The sequence below is a fragment of the Crinia signifera genome, chromosome 9 (assembly GCF_055691185.1).
Source record: "Crinia signifera chromosome 9, ASM5569118v1, whole genome shotgun sequence".
Taxonomy (NCBI): Eukaryota; Metazoa; Chordata; class Amphibia; order Anura; family Myobatrachidae; genus Crinia; species Crinia signifera.
The window spans coordinates 88,856,609-88,878,198 of NC_139225.1; the positions used below are offsets into that span (position 1 = coordinate 88,856,609).

General features: G+C 44.5%; 1 protein-coding gene across 7 annotated transcripts in view; it reads left to right on the plus strand.

Annotated features, from left to right (window-relative positions):
- The window catches only part of LOC146035735 (phosphatidylinositol-binding clathrin assembly protein-like), a 73,002-nt gene that overhangs the window by 39,373 nt on the left and 12,039 nt on the right, over positions 1-21,590 (plus strand). For 3 of the 7 annotated variants that reach the window (XM_083159344.1, XM_083159343.1, XM_083159347.1), the window contains exons 13-16: positions 6,657-6,797; positions 9,621-9,728; positions 14,172-14,303; positions 14,398-14,428. In XM_083159344.1, coding sequence (XP_083015470.1) covers positions 6,657-6,797; positions 9,621-9,728; positions 14,172-14,303; positions 14,398-14,428 — 412 coding nt within the window. The remainder of the gene's footprint in view (positions 1-6,656; positions 6,798-9,620; positions 9,729-14,171; positions 14,304-14,397; positions 14,429-21,590) is intronic. The other 4 variants (XM_083159345.1, XM_083159349.1, XM_083159346.1 and 1 more) reach the window with 3 other exon arrangements.

A 21,590-nucleotide genomic window follows, 5' to 3' on the forward strand; every position in this document is an offset into this window, starting at 1 on the left:
ACCTTGAACTCTGCAAAAGTCATGCTCTAATCATTTACTTTATACAAATTATACTGCTGCAAACAATTTTCAGAATCCACCCACTTGCTACATTTGGAAAAACAATTTGGAAAAACAGCTAAGCCGTATTTTACATGTTGTGACAAATTGAGAAAAAAAGCCAAGATGTATGTGGATATATGGCAACCAAGTGTCAAAGAATTTTGCAGTCAGTGTTTCTTTTTGGATTGAGGTTTCTGTCCAATCCATCATGAATAAATGAGATCTTCTAGGCAAGGCCAAAGACATAAAGGAGGGAGTTGGGGAGATCCATTCTGACCAAATATTTTTTTTGATTGCCATTGCTAGCTTGACAAGTAGTAAACGAGTACCTGGGGAAAAGTTTTTCCGATGCGGGGAGGAATATCGTCCCCAGAATAGCCAAGATTTGGAGATAGCGAATTCTATACAAAGGGTCAGTTTAATATATTCCTGAAAATCAGACCAAAGAGCCTGTACGATGGTACAGTCCCACATACAATGTAATAGGTCTGCGTCGGGACTACCACATTTGTAGCAGAGTTAGCGTCGGGGGCACCTCCAGTGAGGAAGTTAAGTTTCGGAGTGAAATAGGATCTGTGCATAAGCTTTTGGTGCATCTCCAAATAGGAGGTAGACGCCAGACTTATATTTAGATACTGATATGCTGTCCACATGGATTTCATGGTCAATTCAGGAAAGTCTTTTTGCCACTTTAAGAAACCTCTTGGAGGTTGGTCTAACGCTTAACACTTACAGTATAGGTCTCATATATGAGAAGTCTAGAGGGGGCTATCTAACCTTGCATGTAAGATTCTATCAAGAGCATAAGGCTCGACATTTGGCCCAAACAATAACAAAGATTGGGCATAACTTCTTACCTGTACATAAACAAATGGTGGTATCTGAAGTTGAGGATATTTTTCTTTGAAACCCGTGTCAGAAGATTTGCAAAATACTTGAGGCCTCCAGTATTCCAAGACCTAAAGACATTTGTATATTGGCTGGGTATGAAACTGGGGTTGCCCCAGAAGGGAAGAAAAATGGACGTATACCTAGAAGCATGGGCCACAAATTTAGCTAGTCGCCAAGCAAGTGGTATTAAGGAGAATGTTACCCTTCACTGCTTCTGGAAGAGCCCGGGGGATCCTGTGTAGTAACGCTACAAAGTATACGTCCGGAATAAAACCCTGCTCTTCGGAGAAATTAGCATAAGTGTCGGTACCCGATATCCCGTCCGTTGCAATGCGGTAGTTGGCCGCTATAGCATATGTTCTGAGGTATGGCAGGCTGAGGCCCCCTAACTCCCTTTTCTGCTGCATTTTGAAAAGGGATATCCGGAGGCGCTTTCCAGACTATAGGAACTTAGAAAGTTCCTTGTTAAATCTAGCAATATAATTGTTTGCATTTGTAGCATGTACAAAAAACGGGGAAAGGTGATCATTTTATATAAGTAACATCTTCCTATGTAGGTTAAGGGCAAATCAGCCTATTTGGTGAAGTCCGCTGTGGTTTTGGACCATAGTGGGCCCATAGTGGGCCGAAGTTCTGTGTGTATAGTTGGGAGGGGTGCGTTTGGATTTTAATGCTGAAGTACGTAATTTCTGTGAGCCCATTTAAAAGGATAAGTTGCCCCAACCCAATTTTGCCTCTGGGGAAAAAGGCCAGCACCTCCGGCGATTTTAAAAGATACCTTTCCAACTCTTATTGAGTAAAAAAGTGTCTTAAATGCGTGTCGAGCACCATGTTAAACAGTAGAGGGGACAATGGACAGCCCTGACGAGTACCCTGGAATAATTGAAAGAAAGACTGCCAGGAAACTCTATCGAAAGCCTTATCCACATCACCGTTAAGGACAATTGTTTGACTGGATTGAGTGAGATGGACTTTATACATGGCAGCTATCAATGACCTAACATTATGCACTGAGTGCCGGTTCCTCAGGAACCCTGTCTGTTGAGTTGACAGGAGGGAGGGAAGAATTAATTGGAGGCGTGAGGCAATAAGTTTAGTGAAAGTCTTTAGATCTTGGTTGAGGAGAGAAATGGGTCTATAGGAGGACACTAAAGTAGAGTCCTTATTGGGTTTGGGTATGATAATTATTCGGGCTTCATTAAAGTAGGGGCAGGTTGGCCTGTATAAATTGAGTTTTACAACTGTACTAAATAAGGAGTTACCTGGGGGGAAAGTGGTTTGTAGTAGGATGCCGAAAGACCATCCAGGCCCGGGGTCTTATGCAAAGGCAGTGTTTTGATGATATTTTCAACCTCCCCCTCAGTAATGGGCGACATTAAACATTCCCTTTGTTCGGAAGAAAGCTGAGGTAATTGGGCCTGCTGTAGGACATTTGATATAGTGGTGGGATATGCTGAGGTGGCTTGGTATAGAGTTTCAAAATAGGACATGAATGTGGTAGTGATCTGGTCCTGATCGACAGCAGTGTCGCCAATGTCTGTTTTTTTTTTTTATTGAAGAGATAGGCTTATGGCCCATGGACGCTTTGACCAAATTAGCTAACAATTTTCCTGGGCGGTTGCCCCACCTAAAGTATTTATTTTTTCTATATGTTGGCCCGTTCCATTACTATGACATCATAGGCTGAAGTTGCGTCCTTTATATAATGAGAGGTTCAGGGCGGAGGGAGAGGCCAGCAGTTGGGAGTAGGTAGAGGAGACCTCTGAGGAAGCTTGAGTGAGCCTGAGGTGATACTTTGGTACTTGTGAGTTATCCGGGCTGCCGATTTTGTCCTTAAGTTTGGTTAACTTAAGGACACCCGACCGACGCGATGCCCACGATTTAGCTCCAAATCGGGGGCATCGCGTCGGTCGTGGCCGTTATAAGGGGCCGCGACGCGATGCCCCCGATTTCCGATAGACAGTAATGTTAAAAGACACGATATCGGGGGCATCGCGTCGGTCGTGGCCGTTATAAGGGGCCGCGACGCGATGCCCACGATTTCCCATAGACAGTAATGTTAAAAGACACGATGGACCCGATTTCCCATAGACAGTAATGTTAAAAGACGCGATGGACCCGATTTCCCATAGACAGCAATGTTAAAATAAAATTACAATGTGAAATTGGGCAATATGTTTTTAAAAAAAATGTTTCATGGCCCCCCACCACCGTTAACGCCACCCCGCTATTGACGCCAACCCGAAGCGTGGCGAGCGGCGGCGGTACGCGTCCTCCGACCTTTTCATGCCCTACTATCCACTAGGGCGTGGAGTGAGAATAGAATAGTGTGGCGAGCGCAGCGAGCCACCGAGCCCGAAGCGTGGCGAGCGCACGCGGACACCTGTGGAGCCCGCAAGGGCACGTGGATACCTGTGAAGGTGTCCGCGTCCCCTCGCGGGGCTCGCTGCGCTCGCCACGCTTCGGGCTCGCTGCGCTCGCCACACTATTCTATTCTCACTCCACGCCCTAGTGGATAGTAGGGCATGAAAAGGTCGGAGGACGCGTATCGCCGCCCCTCGCGGGCTCGCTGCGCTCGCCACGCTTCGGGTTGGCGTCAATAGCGGGGTGGCGTTAACGGTGGTGGGGGGCCATGAAACATTTTTTTAAAAAACATATTGGCCAATTTCACATTGTAATTTTATTTTAACATTGCTGTCTATGGGAAATCGGGTCCATCGCGTCTTTTAACATTACTGTCTATGGGAAATCGTGTCGGAAATCTGGTCCATCGTGTCTTTTAACATTACTGTCTATGGGAAATCGTGGGCATCGCGTCGCGGCTCCTTATAACGGCCACGACCGACGCGATGCCCACGATTTCGGGCGCGATGAAAAAATCGGCAGCCCGGATAACTCACAAGTACCGATACTTTTTCTTTTAGGATGAAACATAGGCTAGAATGTGTCATCTGAGGATCGGCTTGGAGGCCTGCCAGAATAAATTAATGTTCTCACTGTGAACACTATTGCCAGTGATATAATTAAGGAACGTGTAGGTCAAAAATGTTTTTTAAAATCTAGGGAAGTATTTAAATGGTCTGAAAAGTGCCAGTTATAGGACTGTTTAATTGGGATATTTAAACTCAATTTCAATATGATAGGGGCATGATCAGATATGAGAATATCTGAAATGGTGGAGTACTCAACTCCCTGAAGCAAGGAATCTTCTAGAAGCCAATAATCCAGTCTAGAAAAGGAGCAGTGTTTGTGGGAAAAGGTTGGGGTATTCTCTGTCCACCGGGTTCAAGAAACGCCAGGGGTCAATTACATGGAGGGTGTCAATTAACAGAGAGGGTCGGAGGGACATGTCTGTTTCCAATGGGCCTATCTGGGTGGGTCGTAATGTCTAGCTTAAGATCCAGGATTGCATTGAAATTGCCGCCTATTATAAAAAGGCAGTGTTATGACCTGGAGGGGCATATATACAAACTAATGTGTATAGTTTGCCCACAATAGTCTTTTTTTAAAAAGAGAAACCTTCCCTCTGGGTCAGACCATGATTCATTATGTTTGGTCCATAGCCGATATGGAAAAGCTCACTAAATACCTCGACGATTGTCCCTATAAATTTGATATTGTCTGGGGTCCTTGGCACCGATAGATGTCTCCCTGTCTTTTCTTCTCTACTACTATTTGACAACTACGTTTTAGTACGTTTCTGGTTCTGACTTGGAGATTCCCTCTGTTTCAAGTCGTTTCCGGGTCCCCTCCAGACTTTGCCTCTTTTTCACAGTACCCGCGGGACCCAGGCAGCACAAGCTGCCTCCCCCTATAGCCAGCGGGGGACCCAGTGATCACTGCACCCGATCGTGCATATGTAATGATCGGGTGCAGTGAATATATGAATATCTAATGAGTGGCTCGAGAGCTCCGGCCCCCTGCTGGCTGCTCTGTGTAAAAAAATAAAAAATAAAGGTACTTGTTTCCTAGCACGGCCACAATCGCGGCCATCGGGGGTAAATTTTAGTGGCCTGCGACGCGACCGACGCGATGCCCCCGATTTCCATTGAAATGCATTGAAAACAGTGAAAAATCGGGTCGGTCGCATCGTGTGCACCTAAAAATGCTTAAATGGTCCACCCGCGATGGCCGCGATTTCCCCATAGGGAACAATGTTAAATGCCTCAATTTACCCGCGATGACCACGATTTCCCATAGGAAACAATGTTAAATGGATCAATTTACCCAAATCAGCATAGGGAACAATGGTAAATGGGCCAGAAACCCCCCGAAACACCCCTGAACATAAAAATGTCCCCCCAAAATTATTTGACGCCACCCCGCCATCAACGTGAACCCGAAGCGTGGCGAGCGCAGCGAGCCCGCGAGGGGCGGCGGTACGCGTCCTCCGACCTTTTCATGCCCTACTATCCACTAGGGCGTGGCGTGAGAATAGAATAGTGTGGCGAGCGGACGCGGATACCTTCACAGGTAAACGCGTCCCTTCGCGGGCTTCCCAGGTGTCCGCGTCGCCATGGACACCTGGGAAGCCCGCGAGGGGACGCGTATAACTGTGAAGGTATCCGCGTCCCCTCGCGGGGCTCACTGCGCTCGCCACGCTTCGGGCTCGGTGGTTCGCTGCGCTCGCCACACTATTCTATTCTAGTGGATAGTAGGGCATAAAAAGGTCGGAGGATGCGTACCGCCGCCCCTCGCGGGCTCGCTGCGCTCGCCACGCTTCGGGTTCACGTTGATGGCGGGGTGGCGTCAAATACTTTTGGGGGGACATTTTTATGTTCAGGGGTGTTTTTGCCCCATTTCCCATTGTTCCCTATGATAATTTGGGGAAATTGAGCCATTTAACATTGTTTCCTATGGGAAATCGTGGTCATCGCGGGTAAATTGAGCCATTTAACATTGTTCTCTATGGGAAAATCGCGGGCATCGCGTCTGGCCCATCGCACCCGATTTTTTTAGCGGCCGCGATGGCCCCGATTTTACCCCCGATGACCGCGATTAAGATCGTTGTGGCCGTGCTAGGAAACCAGTACCAAAATAAATTAAAACATTTTTTTTTTTTTAAATTAAATATATATTAATGTGCTATAAGCACATGAATAAAAATAGCATGCCCCTTCACAGAAAAAAAATCCTGATTTTTTTTTTTTTTTTTTTTTTTTTTTTTTTACACCAAAATAAAAAAAAAAACATTCCAGTTCTCCATGAAAAGATGGAGAATTGCTACACGGAGAGACACGGCGAAAATCACTTAGAAAGACAGCGAAAATATCACATTGAATAGGGTGGTTCACTTTTGGAGAGCAAAATGCTCCTTCCAACGCGAAAATAGCACAAACTCGCCATAAAACACGGCAAATTTTTCTCATTGAATACTGCCCTTAGTCTTACTTTGAGAAAAACTGAGAATTTTCTTTGTGTTTATTGTGATTTTATGTTGTGTTGTATTGTTTCTCTTAGAAAATAGTTTTTAAAGAAATGATTACAAAAAGTATCAGTGAGTAATTAATGCACCTGCCGGGTGACCTGGAAACAGTGAACTACTGTATGTGGGGTCCTGAGGACCAAGTTTGAGAACCCCTGATTTAGTCTATATGTTTTTGTGAATTAAATCAGTTCTATCATAATTAAACTCCTTAGGGACAAAAAAAAGTAGGCAGCATTGCTGTGTATTGCTAGAAACTGTGTTTATTGAGCGTGCATTGCTTTAAATTTCTTTAAAGGACCATTTTCTTCAAATGGACTTAGTTCCCCGCCACAGTTGGACATCTTTGACATGCAGCCTGTTGAAGACGCGGTAAAGGCTACGCCATCTTATAACACTTCCACATTTTCTTCTAAACAGACAATGGGACTGATCAGTGGTAAATATCATTTCAGTTGCTTTGTGAATTTATCTGTTGTTTTTCTTTTTGGCTTATGAGAGTACTTACTTCAGGAAAAAATAGCTTAAATCCATGCTTTATGAGCCTCTTACAAATTTTGGTTTCATAGAGCGAGATGTCTGGGAATTGCGCCATGGAGCTGTAGACGAGAACTATTACGTTTATTTCAGTTACGATGTAAAATGGCAGTGGTGGAGGGATGGGTGTGGAAGGTCTAATCAGAATTCGTAAAGAGAGCAGAAAACCCTGGTATTTTCTATTGTGCTTGAAAGGGGCAGCACACAAATCACCAGGTGTTATCAACCTGGAAAGCAATACAATATACAAAAGAGAAGAAATGTGGCACCCCACTGTTGGAAATGTGTATCACAGTTAACAATATACAGTCTCAATTAAAACGTGTATGTACATATATATACACTGATGAGTGTAGATTTAGTTCCTAAATTCACAAAATACCATTAATGTTGTTCTCAACCCAAGATTTTGACACTGTAAATAAAAGGGAGAGAAGACCCAAAATATTGTGTAGTGTGTCTGTATAGTAGTTAAAATCATGGTAAATGTCAAAGTCCTTTGGAATGGCACAAATAAGTCCTCCTCCACTATGGTCACGTGATGTAACTTAATACGAGGTCACCTAATGTGATGGTGGTATATACTGTATGTATGCCTACATAAAACAGGAATTATTCCTCACATAAAGGTTTCTTTAGAGTGGTGAGACCTTGGCCCAGATCACTTAGTGTCAAGTTGGTACACAATTAACTCCTACTTTTCTGTTTACATATTGTAGTAGGGTAATCCTCACACAAACGTATATATCTCGACAAACTAAATGGATGTTAGTAAAATTCATAAAATGTTTGTTCACAAACAACCAAAACATATGGTAACATGGTCAAGGGTAAAATGACATGAAAATCATACAGGGGCCAGATGGTTTCCATTAGATTACTCTACAGTGCCTAGGCGTTGGCAAACTACTGTTCTGTCACCAGTGGTATGTGATGGTCAATGATAAAAGCTTCCCTGTTTAGTATAAAATGGTATTTATCAAGGTGGTGCCATACATACTACAGATAAAGATTGTGGGTGAAATTTAATAGGACGAGAGATTCAGAAAGTGAGATATTTGGTATGAAATCTCCATGTTTTTTAAAGCGGCAATCATTTACACTGCAAAAAGCAAACTGGTTTTGTGGGGTAAATGATTGCCGCTTAACGAATCTCTCACTTTCTGAAACTCTCATCCTAATAACTTTCCCCTTTAGATCTGTGGTGATCCTACCCTCAATAATGGGAAAGGGTTTTTCAACAAATCAAGAAAGTCATAGAAACAATCTGACATGACATTTTTAAAATAGAATTCACAAGATGTTTCTGATCCTCATCATCCTCCTTGCCACCACCAAAGCACCATTTTCCCCAAGGGCAGTAGAAGGAAAGAAAGCTGGGCTCCTGCTAGTAAAGTTAGCACATTACATGAATGCATGTGTTTGTGCAGATATAAAATAAAATGAGTTTCCTTTAATACAGTTTATGAACAGTTTGATTTAGTTATTGGCAATTAAATGAAGTTAACAAAGGAGGAAGCAGAGATGAAGGCGACCATTTCTACATTGAAGGGGGGTAAACCAGAGAAGACAAGTCTGCACCACAGATTGAACAAAGCAGTGCATCCCGTGTACTAGGGGGGTGAAGGGGGAGATGCTACATACAGCCCATTAATTCACTATATTAGGTACACAAACGAAGTGAAGCCACTCCAAGTTGTTGTCATATTACTCTGTAAGTGTAGAGACCATGTTGGAACTAGGGTTTCTGTTTTGCATATAATAAGTGAACCGAGTACAGTGTGTAACTCAGCGAAACTTCATGAACGAATCAAACTGTAACGTGTCTGATCAGATGGCATATGCTGTTAAGGCACATAAGTTGCAGTCAATAAACTATTGGCAAGAGGTAGATATCCTGGGGAAAAATATGTCAAGGATTCTAGTGTTCATTCTAGCACCCGCTATCTTTGAAAACCCATGCAGTTCCTCTTCCCTGCCTGGGGCGGTGGTGTCTGCTGTGGTGATTCTAGCACAGGTCTGGTTTGCATACCAGTGATGATATACAGACCACACTGTGCTGGAAGCATTACAGAAGACAGCGACACCCCAGACAGGGAAGAGGAAATACATGGGTTTTCAAAGATAGCGGTTGTTGGAATGAACACTACATTCCAGAGATACCCATATAGGTTGATTGAAAAAGCCATGCCGAGAAGACAAGGGAGAAGTCAGTCTCCCTTTTTCAGAGCATTGCTATTATACTGAGAGGGAATCTCTAGTGCACTGGTTTCATCTGTAAGAATCTCCATAGAGGACCACTCAGACAAGGGGGTTTTGTGTTACACAAATTCCAATAGAGGGGAAGGTACAGGAGTGGCCAAGGTATACCTAGAATGTTAAGCCATCATGGGACACCAGGAGATGGATTATTATTATTGTTATTATTTTTTATGATTTTTTGCATGTGCACTGCAGGTGGGGCAATTGTAACATGTGCAGAGAGACTTAGATTTGGGCAAGTTATTTTGTCTGTGCAGTGTAAATACTGGCTGCTTTATTTTTACACTGCATTTTAGATTCAGTTTGTACACACCTCACTCAAATCAAACTCTCTCTGCACATGTTTTCTTCACCTTTAGTGCAACATGGTTTTGTCCGTTTAAGGAAAAAAAAAATCTGTGTGTGTGGTGTATACATTTATTATTCTTCATTGATTCACATAGTTGCTTTTTATTGAACTTAGGTTTTCCATTGCATTCAGGGGTACAAAACGCATCTACAACAATGCACGTGGATTTTGATGCTGTATTTGGAGCAAAATCTTCTGCACATGAAAATCAAGACGCAAGAGGTACACCTATTTATGCTGCATGCATTTTTTAGTTTACTGTACTAAAACAATACTTTAGTATTGTATGGCTCTATGTGTTAAACCAATGACCCTTTTGGTTTCATAGACTACTTGGAGGTTGAGCTTTGTATTTTAAAATGACCTTACTGAATGTATGGTTCCATGCTTATGTATTGTAGATCTTCTGTATCCTAGTTGTCATTTTGCCTTGACAATCACATTTATACAAAGTTAAATAATTACTAGGCCTATACAGAAATTTAAATTGTAGAGATTTTTTCTTTGGATTATTATGTCGCTTGTAATTAGACTTTTTTGCAAATTCAATTTTTTTTTTCTGTTTTGGGTTTTGATTTTATAAATTGGAATATACATACATCACTGAGAAGTGGATGAGATAAACATATTGTATATACATCTTTATAGAATCTGTAAATCGCCAAAGAGATTTTAACAAACCAAATATATTTTCACATTTTTGCTTCTGAGCTTACAGCGTAATGATAACAGAATTTGTATATTATACTGGTGTAAGTTCCTGGCTTGTATTGTGTATGTATTCCTTTCAAAGATTATTTCTGTTCTCTCCCCCTTTTTTGTTGCATGCTTTCTTGTGCCAACTGGGCGTTTACCATTGGTGAGTTATTTGCAGACTATAATTTTTTTTCTAAAGCTTACATTTTTTACTTTTAGTTTATCAATATATTTTTAGATACAAAACTGACAATATAATTTTATTAACTTTCTTGTGTTATATAAAGCTGTGCTTAATATCTTCCATTCCACATTATGTGAAGGTTTCCTCATTTTGCTAATTACAACTTCAAATTCAATAGTTAATATTTTTTGTATACCGCTCTTTCTTTCACTTTGGCAAACACTGCTACAGTATATTATTGTATAAGAAGCTGATGCAGGCTCTTGAAACTGTTAGGGGTCCACTTGCTAATGATCCCATTTGCAATACAATCCTGGGCCCTAATATTCCATGCGATCATATCGAGTGAATGTATCCCGGAACCCGCAGGGACTGACTCCGGAAGGAGCCCGTCTCTGATTTGCTGAGTACGCATCTGGAGCTCCTGTGCATGCGTAGTCATCGTGATTAGTGGGTCCTTTTTTTATTTTTGGCTAATAGAAATGGCTTGTAATTGGATAGCGCGATCATGACCAGGGTGTTTTTATAGTCTAAAAAGGGATTGTGATACTGCATTACAGCGTCATTCAGTAAAGATCTCAAAAGCTATTTCTAGATTTGGGTGTGGTGTGTTCAAACTGAAATCTAAATTGCACTGTAAAAATAAAGCAGCCAGTATTTACCCTGCACAGAAATAAAATAACTCACCTTAATCTAACTTCTCTGTGCATGTTACATTTGTCACACCTGCAGGGCAATATGGTTTTGCCCATTTGAAAAGTTTTTGCTTTTGAGATTCTTACTGGATAACACCCTTAGGCCCCTTTCACACCGCACCTCGGACCTGGGTTATTGCCGGGTTGCTGACTTAACGACCCGGGTCGAGGTGTGATGTGAATGCACCAAACCTTATTACCCGGGTCAAGCAACCTAGCAATTCAATCTGGGCTATAAGAATGGTTAAGCCCAGGTTGCCTTCTGTATACTGGGCCACCCGGGTTTAATGTGAATGTGCCAAACTAATTTCAGTACTTCGAGCTGTGCTTGCGATCTAAATGGGGTAAGGGTGTGTACAGTAAGGCTTCACTTTTTTTTTTTTTTACCCAAATATATACAACTAGTTGATTCATCGCACCCTACGGGCGCTCTTCACACTGTTGTAAGGGGCTACACCCCATTAATGTTTGGAGGTGAGTGGGGATGGTATTGGCGGGAAGGGGTGTGTTGGGTTAGGGAATTGGGTGGGGTGGTGTAGGATATTTTGGCTAGATATAGAGTGCAGGCGTTGTTGGTATAGTGGTGCAAATATAGTGTGTGTGGTATTACTTTGGGGTGTGGGGGGGATTGTGGCACATATATCAGTGGGGTGATCAGCGTAGAGGTAAGTGCAGTGGCGGGTGTCAGGGTAGCGGCACTTCTGCATGTAGTATGCGACTGTGAGGTTGGCGGTGGTGGCTGGAGGGATTGTAGCGTAACTTCGGGCGGGTGCGGAGGTGGAAGGCTAGTTTTCAGCTGTGAGGGAAGTGGTAGGTTAGCAGTCGCGGCTGGAGGGGGTTGCATGGATCAGGCGCACTTTGCAGCACTGTGCGGAGCGTGCTGCCGCGGCAGTTCATGCGAGATTGGGAGTCTGCTGCCTTTGACCTGTGCTTCCTGAGCAAGTTCCCACGATACTTCCGGGATTGCAGGTCCCGGCCAGGGTGATGCCGGTGTCTGATAATATGTGGGTGCGGTGGTGTTTGCTAGCAATATAGGGTGGTTAGTGTGCAGCTAGGCAGGCTGTTGTATATATTTTAGCCACATGTATATATTATGTGTGGGCTGTGTGTAGAACGCTGGGTGGGGGGGTGGAGTTTCATTTGTGACCCCCACCCAGCGTTGACCCCTGACCACTCCCATAATGATTAACAGATGTAGCTAAATATGAGATGTTTTCTATCTTGAATTTCATTATAATACCTGATTGCAGATTTCAGTTATCTTGTAGACTGCTAAAACTTTTTCCTCTCTGATGTAATTATAGCAATATGTTAATTCCTGACCTAAGGTAGAGGCTGTGATCACCTATTTAAGACCACTAACGTGCAGATTGTGAACACTGCTACCTTAATGCTGTGGAGAGGTCAGAACACTTGGTGAAGGCCTGAGTTTTTGCTACAAAGAGGATGCATTTCTCTGGCCATTAATTTAGGACTTTGGGTTATAATTTTATCAGCAGCACATTTTTTAATAGGACAATTTAAGTTGGACATATAGTAAGAATGTTCTGTTCTACTGTCCCTTCTATTCTAAGGGGAGTCTCTTCTGTTCTAAGGGGTCCTGTTTTGTTGTGAGCTTTACGTTTCCCAAGCAGCTTTTTTCTTTCATTTTTTCTCCTCAAACTCAAGGGTGTTTGATTTTATCCGTTAATGAAAGAGAGCAGTCTGATGTTCAAGGGCCAAAGTTTACATGTGATCTGAGCTGACGGGGGGATGGCAAACTCCTGTCAGCGCATATCACCCGTACACACTAGGAATGAATAAATGAAGGACGGAATGAGCACTCTTCTATTTTTCGTTTACATGCATGTGTATCTGGCGATGTTGCTATGTTTTTTGGGTATGGGTCATAGGGCCGACACACCTAAGGTCGACATGCATTGGGTTGGACACTGAAGGTCGACATTTCCTTAGGTTAACATCTGAATAGGGTTAGATAGGGGGTTAAGTCGACAGGGTCAAAAGGTCAACATGGGTTCATGGTCTTTGTCCCAGATGTTGAAACAGTCAAAGTGTTATTTACTGGTCTCTTCTTTTCATTTAAAGGGCCAATGTATTTTGTTTGTGTTACCTGTGGGGACCAGTGTGTTTTTTATATGGGGGGGCAATAGGTTTGTTTTTTTTCCTGTGGGGGCCAATGTGTTTTGCCCTGTGGGGATCTCATGGTGTGCCTTGGCAATTTTTTAAATCTTATTTAGTGTGCTGCAAGGTAAAAAGGTTGAAAATCACTGACCTAATGACTGGAAGTGCAGTGCCAAGAAAGAAGCACTGATTCCCAAAGTGAGAGAAAGTTGAGATGGTTTCTGAAATTTGTTAAATCCAATTCTGATTCCATTTGGAGAACCCTATGTTCTCACTCAGTTTAGGCTCTGTATAGAATGAATGTAAAACTTCTTGTTTGGTTCTTTGTCCTACTGTGAGAGCCTTGCTTGATAGCAATGTGTTTGTGGAAGTGTAGGAGCTGTACACATAGTATAGAGGTTTCCTATTAGCCGTGGTAATTTGGCACGCAAATAAAAGAGGGTTTTTATCTCGTTAAAAGCCTGATGGTCACTTCAGGGCTATCCGATTATTAGCCCATTCGTTTAGTGCGGCAAATTACTCCTATACACATGTAAACACACTGTCCACAAGAAACTGCTTACATATGTGACCTATTTCATCAGGGACAAAATGGTCTCTTATCTGGGAATTGGTTTTGCCTGCCTGAGGCAGGGGGAACCAAATCCCCCGATAAGTGCTGACAGCGGGGCTAATAGGATAGCCACATCTTTGATAATTTACATATTGGTAAATGACTGTCCTGAATCTACAGTAAGTGCAGTAATCCAGAGCAAACCCTTCATCCTCCGGTAGATAGAATCAAATAGAATCAGGGAAATAATGAAATAAAGGCTTTTATTTATGAAAGTATCCTGAGAAATTATAATTTTTATATCATCCTTTCAAATATTTTATAAGGCAATTATAAATACCTTAATGTATTTAGCTGTTGTAAGGGTAATTGTACTTTTATTATGTATTATTGAAGCTCCCTTTTTTACTCTTTAGCTGCATACTTTATAGATGATGTATTGCAACCGACTATCTCTCAGCAAAGCCAAAAGTCTGTAGCTGCTGGACAGCCAGGTGGAAGGTTTATGGCAAATGACCTGGACTCCTCTCTTGCCAACCTAGTTGGAAGTAAGTGCACTTGACTACTTGTTATGCGAGTTTCATTTTGTGTGTGTGTTTTGTATTTAATTCAAACCTAAACTTCTCCATTATACTTTTTCAGATCTTGGTTTTGGGGGAACACCTTCGAAAAGGTAAGTTGGATGTATATTGATGTATTTTTTTTTTTCCGAGCAGCAATATTTATTTATTAGCAGTTTCTTATATAGCGCATACATATTACGCAGTGCTTTACAGAGAATATTTGAACATTCACATCGGTCCCTGCCCCAGTGGAGCTTACAATCTATATTCCCTACCACATGTACACACACCCAGATATACTAGGGTTAATTTTGTGGGGAGCCAATTAGTCTACCAGTATATTTCTCTCTCATGCAGCAGGAGACACTGGAGATCACATCGGGTTTAGAGCTGGGAATGCTGGGAGCTAGGCACTACTAAATTTGTTTCAGGGCAGGCTGGCTCCTCCCCTCTAAGACCCATCATACCCCCAGTTAGAAAATTGTGCCACGGGAGCTGGTCACAGTTTTTTACACTGCTCCAACAGAAGAAGAATACAGGAGAGGAACCCTTCCCTGCTTCTTTAAAAGCGTGGGTCCAGGTGTCCTGCGCCCTTGGCTTTCGGCCAAGCAGCCTGTCAGAGCCTCACTAAAGGAGTCTGCCAGACTTTCAGTGTACCTGCGGCCGCCTACGAAGGGACCGTCAGACACAGACACAGTGAGTACCGCAAACTGCATCGTGACCGCGCGCTATCCCTCAGCAGACGCGGGTGTCTGAGCCGCGCTCCCCCGGTCTCCGGCGGTGCACGCAGTAAGGTGCTTGTCGGAGGCTAAGGGACAGGTGCGCGGCTGGACCCGGAGCAGCGCGTCGGAGGGAGCGCGGGAAGCCGCCATTTTGGGTGTGGGTGCAGGCGGGAAGAAGCCTGAGGCTGTATGTAAACGGGCATGGCGCGGCCATAGACACACACTAAAGCCTTGTTAATGTCTGCTTCTCCCTATAGGTGTTCAGCAGCATTGGGCTACACAGCACAGTAGTGTGGGGTAATTTATGTCCCTGAGAGGACAGAACAGGGCAAATAGGCGGTGGTTTCTAACCTCCAGGACCCAGCACCCCAAGTTACATTGAACTCTGTTGTGTGTTCGTGTGTGCGTGTGTCTGCGTGCAGGTGTGAGTGAATATAACTCTCAGACCGGGTTTGTGCTGAAAACATGACCAGCAAATCAAGCACCAAAGCTTCACAGAAGATATATATTTGTACTTTGTGTAATGCTAGATTTACACAGCACTCTGCTGATGGAAAGACAAATATATGTAAAGCCTGCACGGTTTCCCCACCAGCTTCCCAAGCAGGTGATTCAGGGGAGACACCCACACCACAATGGGTATCTCTCTTGTCAGGTACTATGGAAAGGTTGTCTGCCGAATTAGCAGAAAACCGTAGTGCAGAACCTCCATGGGTAGCTACTCTGGCTAGATCTGTAGACACCCTGGCTACATCCATGCAAAATCCCCAAAGAGCAGCACCTGTGAGACAAAAGCGCCCTCTACAGGTTGTGTACTCTGAGGGGGAGGGTGATTCAGAGGAGGATCATGCTCCTTATAATGAAATGGAGGAAGGAGAATGGGAAGAGGTACAGGAGGTTCTTCCAGAACCTGAGCCTGAACCTACACACATGGGAGTGGAAGCTCTTATTGTTGCGGTAAAACAAGTTTTAAAATTACCAGACGATCCAGCTCCAGAACCACAGGAGTTTGACCTTTTTGGACAGACAAAGAAATCTTCCATAGTTTTCCCCTGTCCAAACCAGGATAAATTGTTAGCAGCATGGAAACAGCCTGACAAACGTTTCCAAATTCCGAAACGTTTTCCAGCAGTTTATCCTTTTGAAGTTTCTGCCCTAGGAAAATGGGAGACTCCGCCTCCTGTGGACGCATTGGTGTCCAGACTATCAAAAAAGACTACACTACTGGTCCCAGGTGCATGCACCTTAAAGGACCCGTCAGAACGTAAGTTAGAGTCCATCCTTAAAACTATTTACATGGCGGCTGGGGCTCAACTTAGACCAGCTATTGTCTCCGCATGGGTAAACAAGGCCAATGCCAAGTGGGCGGACATGATTATAGAAGGCCTAGACTCAGGCATACCGCCAGAAGAAATAAAACAACTTGCGGAACATATAAAGGAGTCAGCTAACTATTTAGGGGAGGCGGCTAGAGATATTTCTTTGATATCTGCACGCATTTCAGCAAACGCAATATCCGCCAGAAGAGCGTTATGGCTCCGCTCATGGCAGGCAGATGCTGAATCTAAAAGGGCAGTAGAGGGTCTCCCATTTACGGGAGAGGTCCTCTTTGGTCCAGAATTGGACAAATGGATAGCCCAAGCAACAGGTGGAAAATCTGCCTTCCTGCCTACTGCACCTCCGCCTGCTAGACGCCAATACACAGGGCCGTCATTTCAGTCATTTAACTCCTTTCGCCCACAGAATTCCTTTCGAGGAAGGGGGCGAGGTTTCCACTCCACAAGAGGTACTCGTGCCAGAAGTAGACCTCAGGCCCCTGTCACCCGTACAGAGTCCAAGCAAACTCAGAAGCCAGTGGCATGACAATTTGCCAGCTTTCTTGGGAGAGTCAATAGTGGGGGCAAGGCTACTGGACTTCAGAACCCAGTGGTTCTCTCTGACAGAGGACCCTTGGATTCGCAGCCTAATTTCAGAGGGTTATCGGATTCAATTCGATTTTCCTCCCCCCACTCGATTCTTCACTACAGCTCTCCCCATTGCGCAAGACAAAAGGATGGCACTCCAGAGTGCAGTAGACACCTTACTTGCTGCACAGGTAATCATCCCAGTGCCTTCTACTCAAAGGAACAAGGGATACTACTCCAATCTCTTTGTAGTGCCCAAACCGGATGGGTCAGTTCGACCCATCTTAAATCTCAAATCACTCAATCTGATGGTGGTTTACCAACCCTTCAAGATGGAGTCTATTCACTCCGTCATAGCATCCTTGGAACACAACGAGTACATGCTCTCGTTGGACATCAAGGATGCTTATCTACATATACCGATATGGAAGCCTCATCAAGCGTATCTGAGATTTGCTATAGGAAAGGAACATTTTCAGTTCAGGGCCCTGCCGTTCGGCTTATCGTCGGCACCCAGGGTCTTCACAAAGACACTGTCGATCATTATAGCGTACCTCCGGAACCAAGGGGTCACTATAATACCGTATTTAGACGATTTACTCGTCAAGGCATCATCCCCAGCAGTGCTGGAACAACATGCTCTGATGACGGTCCAGACCCTGACCAGAATAGGCTGGATCATCAACTTCAAGAAGTCGTCGCTCCGACCAACGCAGAGGATCCTGTTCCTGGGACTCTGGCTGGACACAAGAGAGCAGAGAGTATTTCTGCCGAACGACAAGATCAGCGACATACAGAGGCTCATTCGACAGACCTTGAGTCACCGCCGGGTCCAGTTACACTTGTGTGTGAAACTTCTAGGAAAGATGGTGGCAGCCTTTCCCGCTATAACGTGGGGACGCTTCCACTCGAGGCCTTTCCAGTTGGACCTACTGAGGAAAGGAGCGGGTTCACATCTGTTTCTACACAGACAGATCCAATTATCCACTCGTGCCCGCCACGCCCTATTGTCGTGGCTTCACTCCGACCACCTCAGGGAGGGGGCGCCGATTTGCAATATGGGATTGGATCCTATTGACAACGGATGCCAGTCTCCGAGGGTGGGGCGCAGTGGTACTCCACCTTCGACTTCAAGGGCGATGGAGTGTGGAAGAGAGTCTATTGTCGATCAACGTTCTAGAACTAAGGGCAATCTACAATGCTCTAATAGCAGCACAGGATCTCCTTCTAGGGAAGTCTGTAAAGATCCAATCAGACAACGCAACAGCAGTAGCGTACGTAAATCGACAAGGCGGCACAAAGAGCCGACAAGCAATGACAGAGGTCACCAGAATCCTTCAGTGGGCGGAAGATTGGCAAGTACATCTGATAGCCATATTCATTCCGGGAGTGAAAAATCTCGAAGCAGATTTTCTCAGCAGGGAGGATCTACACCCGGGGGAGTGGTCACTGCATCCCGAGGTGTTTCTGGAACTCACAGAGCGATGGGGAATTCCCGAAGTCGACCTAATGGCGTCAAGGAAAAATCACCTCCTGCCAAGGTACGTAGCAAGAACAAGAGATCCGCGGGCCATAGCAACCGACGCATTGGCAATTCCGTGGACGTTCAGCCTAGTGTATCTATTTCCACCTCTGCCCCTACTGGGACAGGTACTAAAGAAGTTGAAAAGAGAAAGAACCCAGGCAATTCTAATCGCCCCGTTTTGGCCGCGGAGAAGTTGGTTTTCGGACATCCAACAGCTGCTGGCCGACCAACCATACCCACTACCGCAGAGACACGACCTACTGCTACAGGGACCATTCCATCATCAACATCTAGCCTCCCTCCATTTGACGGCGTGGCTATTGAATCCGAGGTCCTGAAGGAAAAGGGGATCCCTAAGGCAGTCATCCCCACCATGTTAAAAGCGCGTAAACCATCTTCAGCTGCGCACTACCATCGCATTTGGAGATCTTATGCGGAGTGGTGCACAAGCAGGAGGTGGCCTTTTTGGATATTCAAATTATCCAGGCTTTTACTATTCCTTCAAAGAGGTCTAGACGGTGGCCTCCGCCTAGGTTCACTTAAAGTACAGATCTCGCGCTGTCTATACTATTCCAGAGGAGGTTGGCCCTCATTCCGGAAATTCAGACTTTCTTACAGGGGGTTCTTAGGATACAACCTCCCTTTGTTCCACCGGCTCCGCCGTGGGACTTAAATTTAGTCCTGGCGTTCCTACAATCAGAGACGTTCGAACCTCTGGAAGAGGTTCCTTTAAAATTTCTGGTATGGAAAACAGTACTTCTGCTCGCCCTGGCATCAGCACGTCGTGTGTCCGAGCTGAGTGCACTATCCTGCAAAGCGCCGTACCTTGTATTCCACGAAGACAGGGCAGAATTGAGGACTCACCCGTCTTTTCTACCTAAGGTAGTGTCCTCTTACCACATAAATCAGACAATCGTGGTCCCTTCTTTTCAAGGTGCTCCTACGTCTCAATCCTCCTTGGACGTAGTTAGAGCTCTAAAGATTTATGTCAAAAGAACCACACAGATCCAAAAATCGGATTGTTTGTTCGTTCTATACGATGCTTTTCGCAGAGGATGGCCAGCGTCAAAACAAACATTGGCCAGATGGATTCGGCTGACCATTCGGCAAGCATACGTTCACGCAGGAAAGACTCCGCCGTCAGTGTTGACAGCTCATTCAACCAGGTCAGTAAGCACATCATGGGCTGCCAGGCGAGGGGCTTCGGCCTCTCAGCTTTGTAGGGCAGCCACATGGTCATCAGTGAACACGTTCGTTCGCTTTTACCAATTTGACACGTTTGCAGCACCGGCGACAAACTTTGGTCGGTTGGTGTTGCAGGATCCACAGAGCTCACCCGCCCGGGGAACGGTCTTTGGTACCTCCCCGATGTAATCTCCAGTGTCTCCTGCTGCATAAGAGAGAAAAGAGGATTTTGGTACTCACCGATAAATCCATTTCTCTGAGTCAGCAGGAGACACTGGACGCCCTCCCAGCTCTTGATCCTGTTGGTTGTGGGGCCAGTTCAGGCCCGGTCTGTTCATAAAGTTACATATGACTGTTGTATGCAAGTTGTTATAATTCAAGTTGTTATAATTATGTTTTTTTGTTACCATCTCCTCGAGTAGGACAATTTCCTAACTGGGGGTATGATGGGTCTTAGAGGGGAGGAGCCAGCCTGCCCTAAAACAAATTTAGTAGTGCCTAGCTCCCAGCATTCCCAGCTCTAAACCAGATGTAATCTCCAGTGTCTCCTGCTGATTCAGAGAAATGGATTTATCGGTGAGTACCAAAATCCTCTTTTTTGGATTGTGGGAGGAAACCGGAGTACCCGGAGTAAACCCACGCAAGCACGGAGAGAATATACAAATTCCGCACAGTTAGAGCCATGGCGGGAATCGAACCCATGACCTCAGCACTGTGAGGTAGTAATGCCAACCATTACACTATCCGTACTGCCATTACACCATCCGTACTGCCATATATACTGAATCCAGACTGAATTACAGTGTCTAAGAATCCTACATCAGGATTTGTGGGGAAATAAAGCTATTGCTAAGAATGATGGAGTAATAAATGAAACCGTACGACTAGCTTGTTATTTCTGTGTCCTTTTGTAACAGTGCAGGAATTGTATAGCTTACCATTTTGGACTACTGTGGGTAATGCCATGTAAACTGGAACACAAATGCGAGGTCTCATTAGTAGTAGTAGTAGTAGTAGTAGTAGTAGTACGTTTATTTATAAGGCGCCGCAAAGTGTCCGCAGCGCCGTACATAGCAAACCAAAAAAAAAAACAATTATTACGTACAGGGTGTGTTGAAAGATACAGTATAAATAGGGGTATAGCTGGTAGAACTAAAATCAGCATCAGTTCAGAAGTAGGTGTCAAAATTGTCAAGGAGACTGAAGATGAAGTAGAGGAAGGGAAGAACAGGACAGGAGCACAGGTGAGGTAATGAGGTAGGGTGAGTACGTGAGGAAGGATGGCCCTGCTCATAAGAGTTAACATACTAAAAATAGGTGGGTGGACGAACGAAATACAATAGAATAAGTAGGAACGGAGGGGAACGGAGGCAGGATAGGAGGATCAAAAGAGGTTAGGAGGAGGGATAGGCTAGTCGAAAAAAGTGGGTTTTGAGGGAGCGCTTGAAGGAGGTAAGGGAATCAGATAGCCTGATGGGTGGCGGGAGGTTGTTCCAGTGCAGGGGGGCAGCGCGAGAGAAATCTTGGACATGGGAGTGGGAGGAGGTGATTAGGTGAGAGGTCAGTCGGCGGTCAGCGATGGAGCGAAGAGGACGGGAGGGAGTGTGGATAGAGATCAGTGAAGAGAGGTAGGGAGCTGTGGAGGAGGAGAGAGCCTTGTAGGTGGTGGTGAGGAGTTTAAAGAGAACTCGGAAAGGAATGGGGAGCCAGTAAAGAGATAGACAGAGGTGAAGAGATAGACAACACATTAGATCAGATGTTGCAGAAAATAGGTCCATCTTTTCAGTCTATCTAAATTTACGGCACAGGACGATTCTCCAGAAAGTGATCATAACGTCCCACGCAACACACACTTTTTTTAAAATTCACTTTTCTTTTTAGACTGGTCCATTAAGAAATTGATATATAAAAACATATTTGCTTAGTAACAATGCCT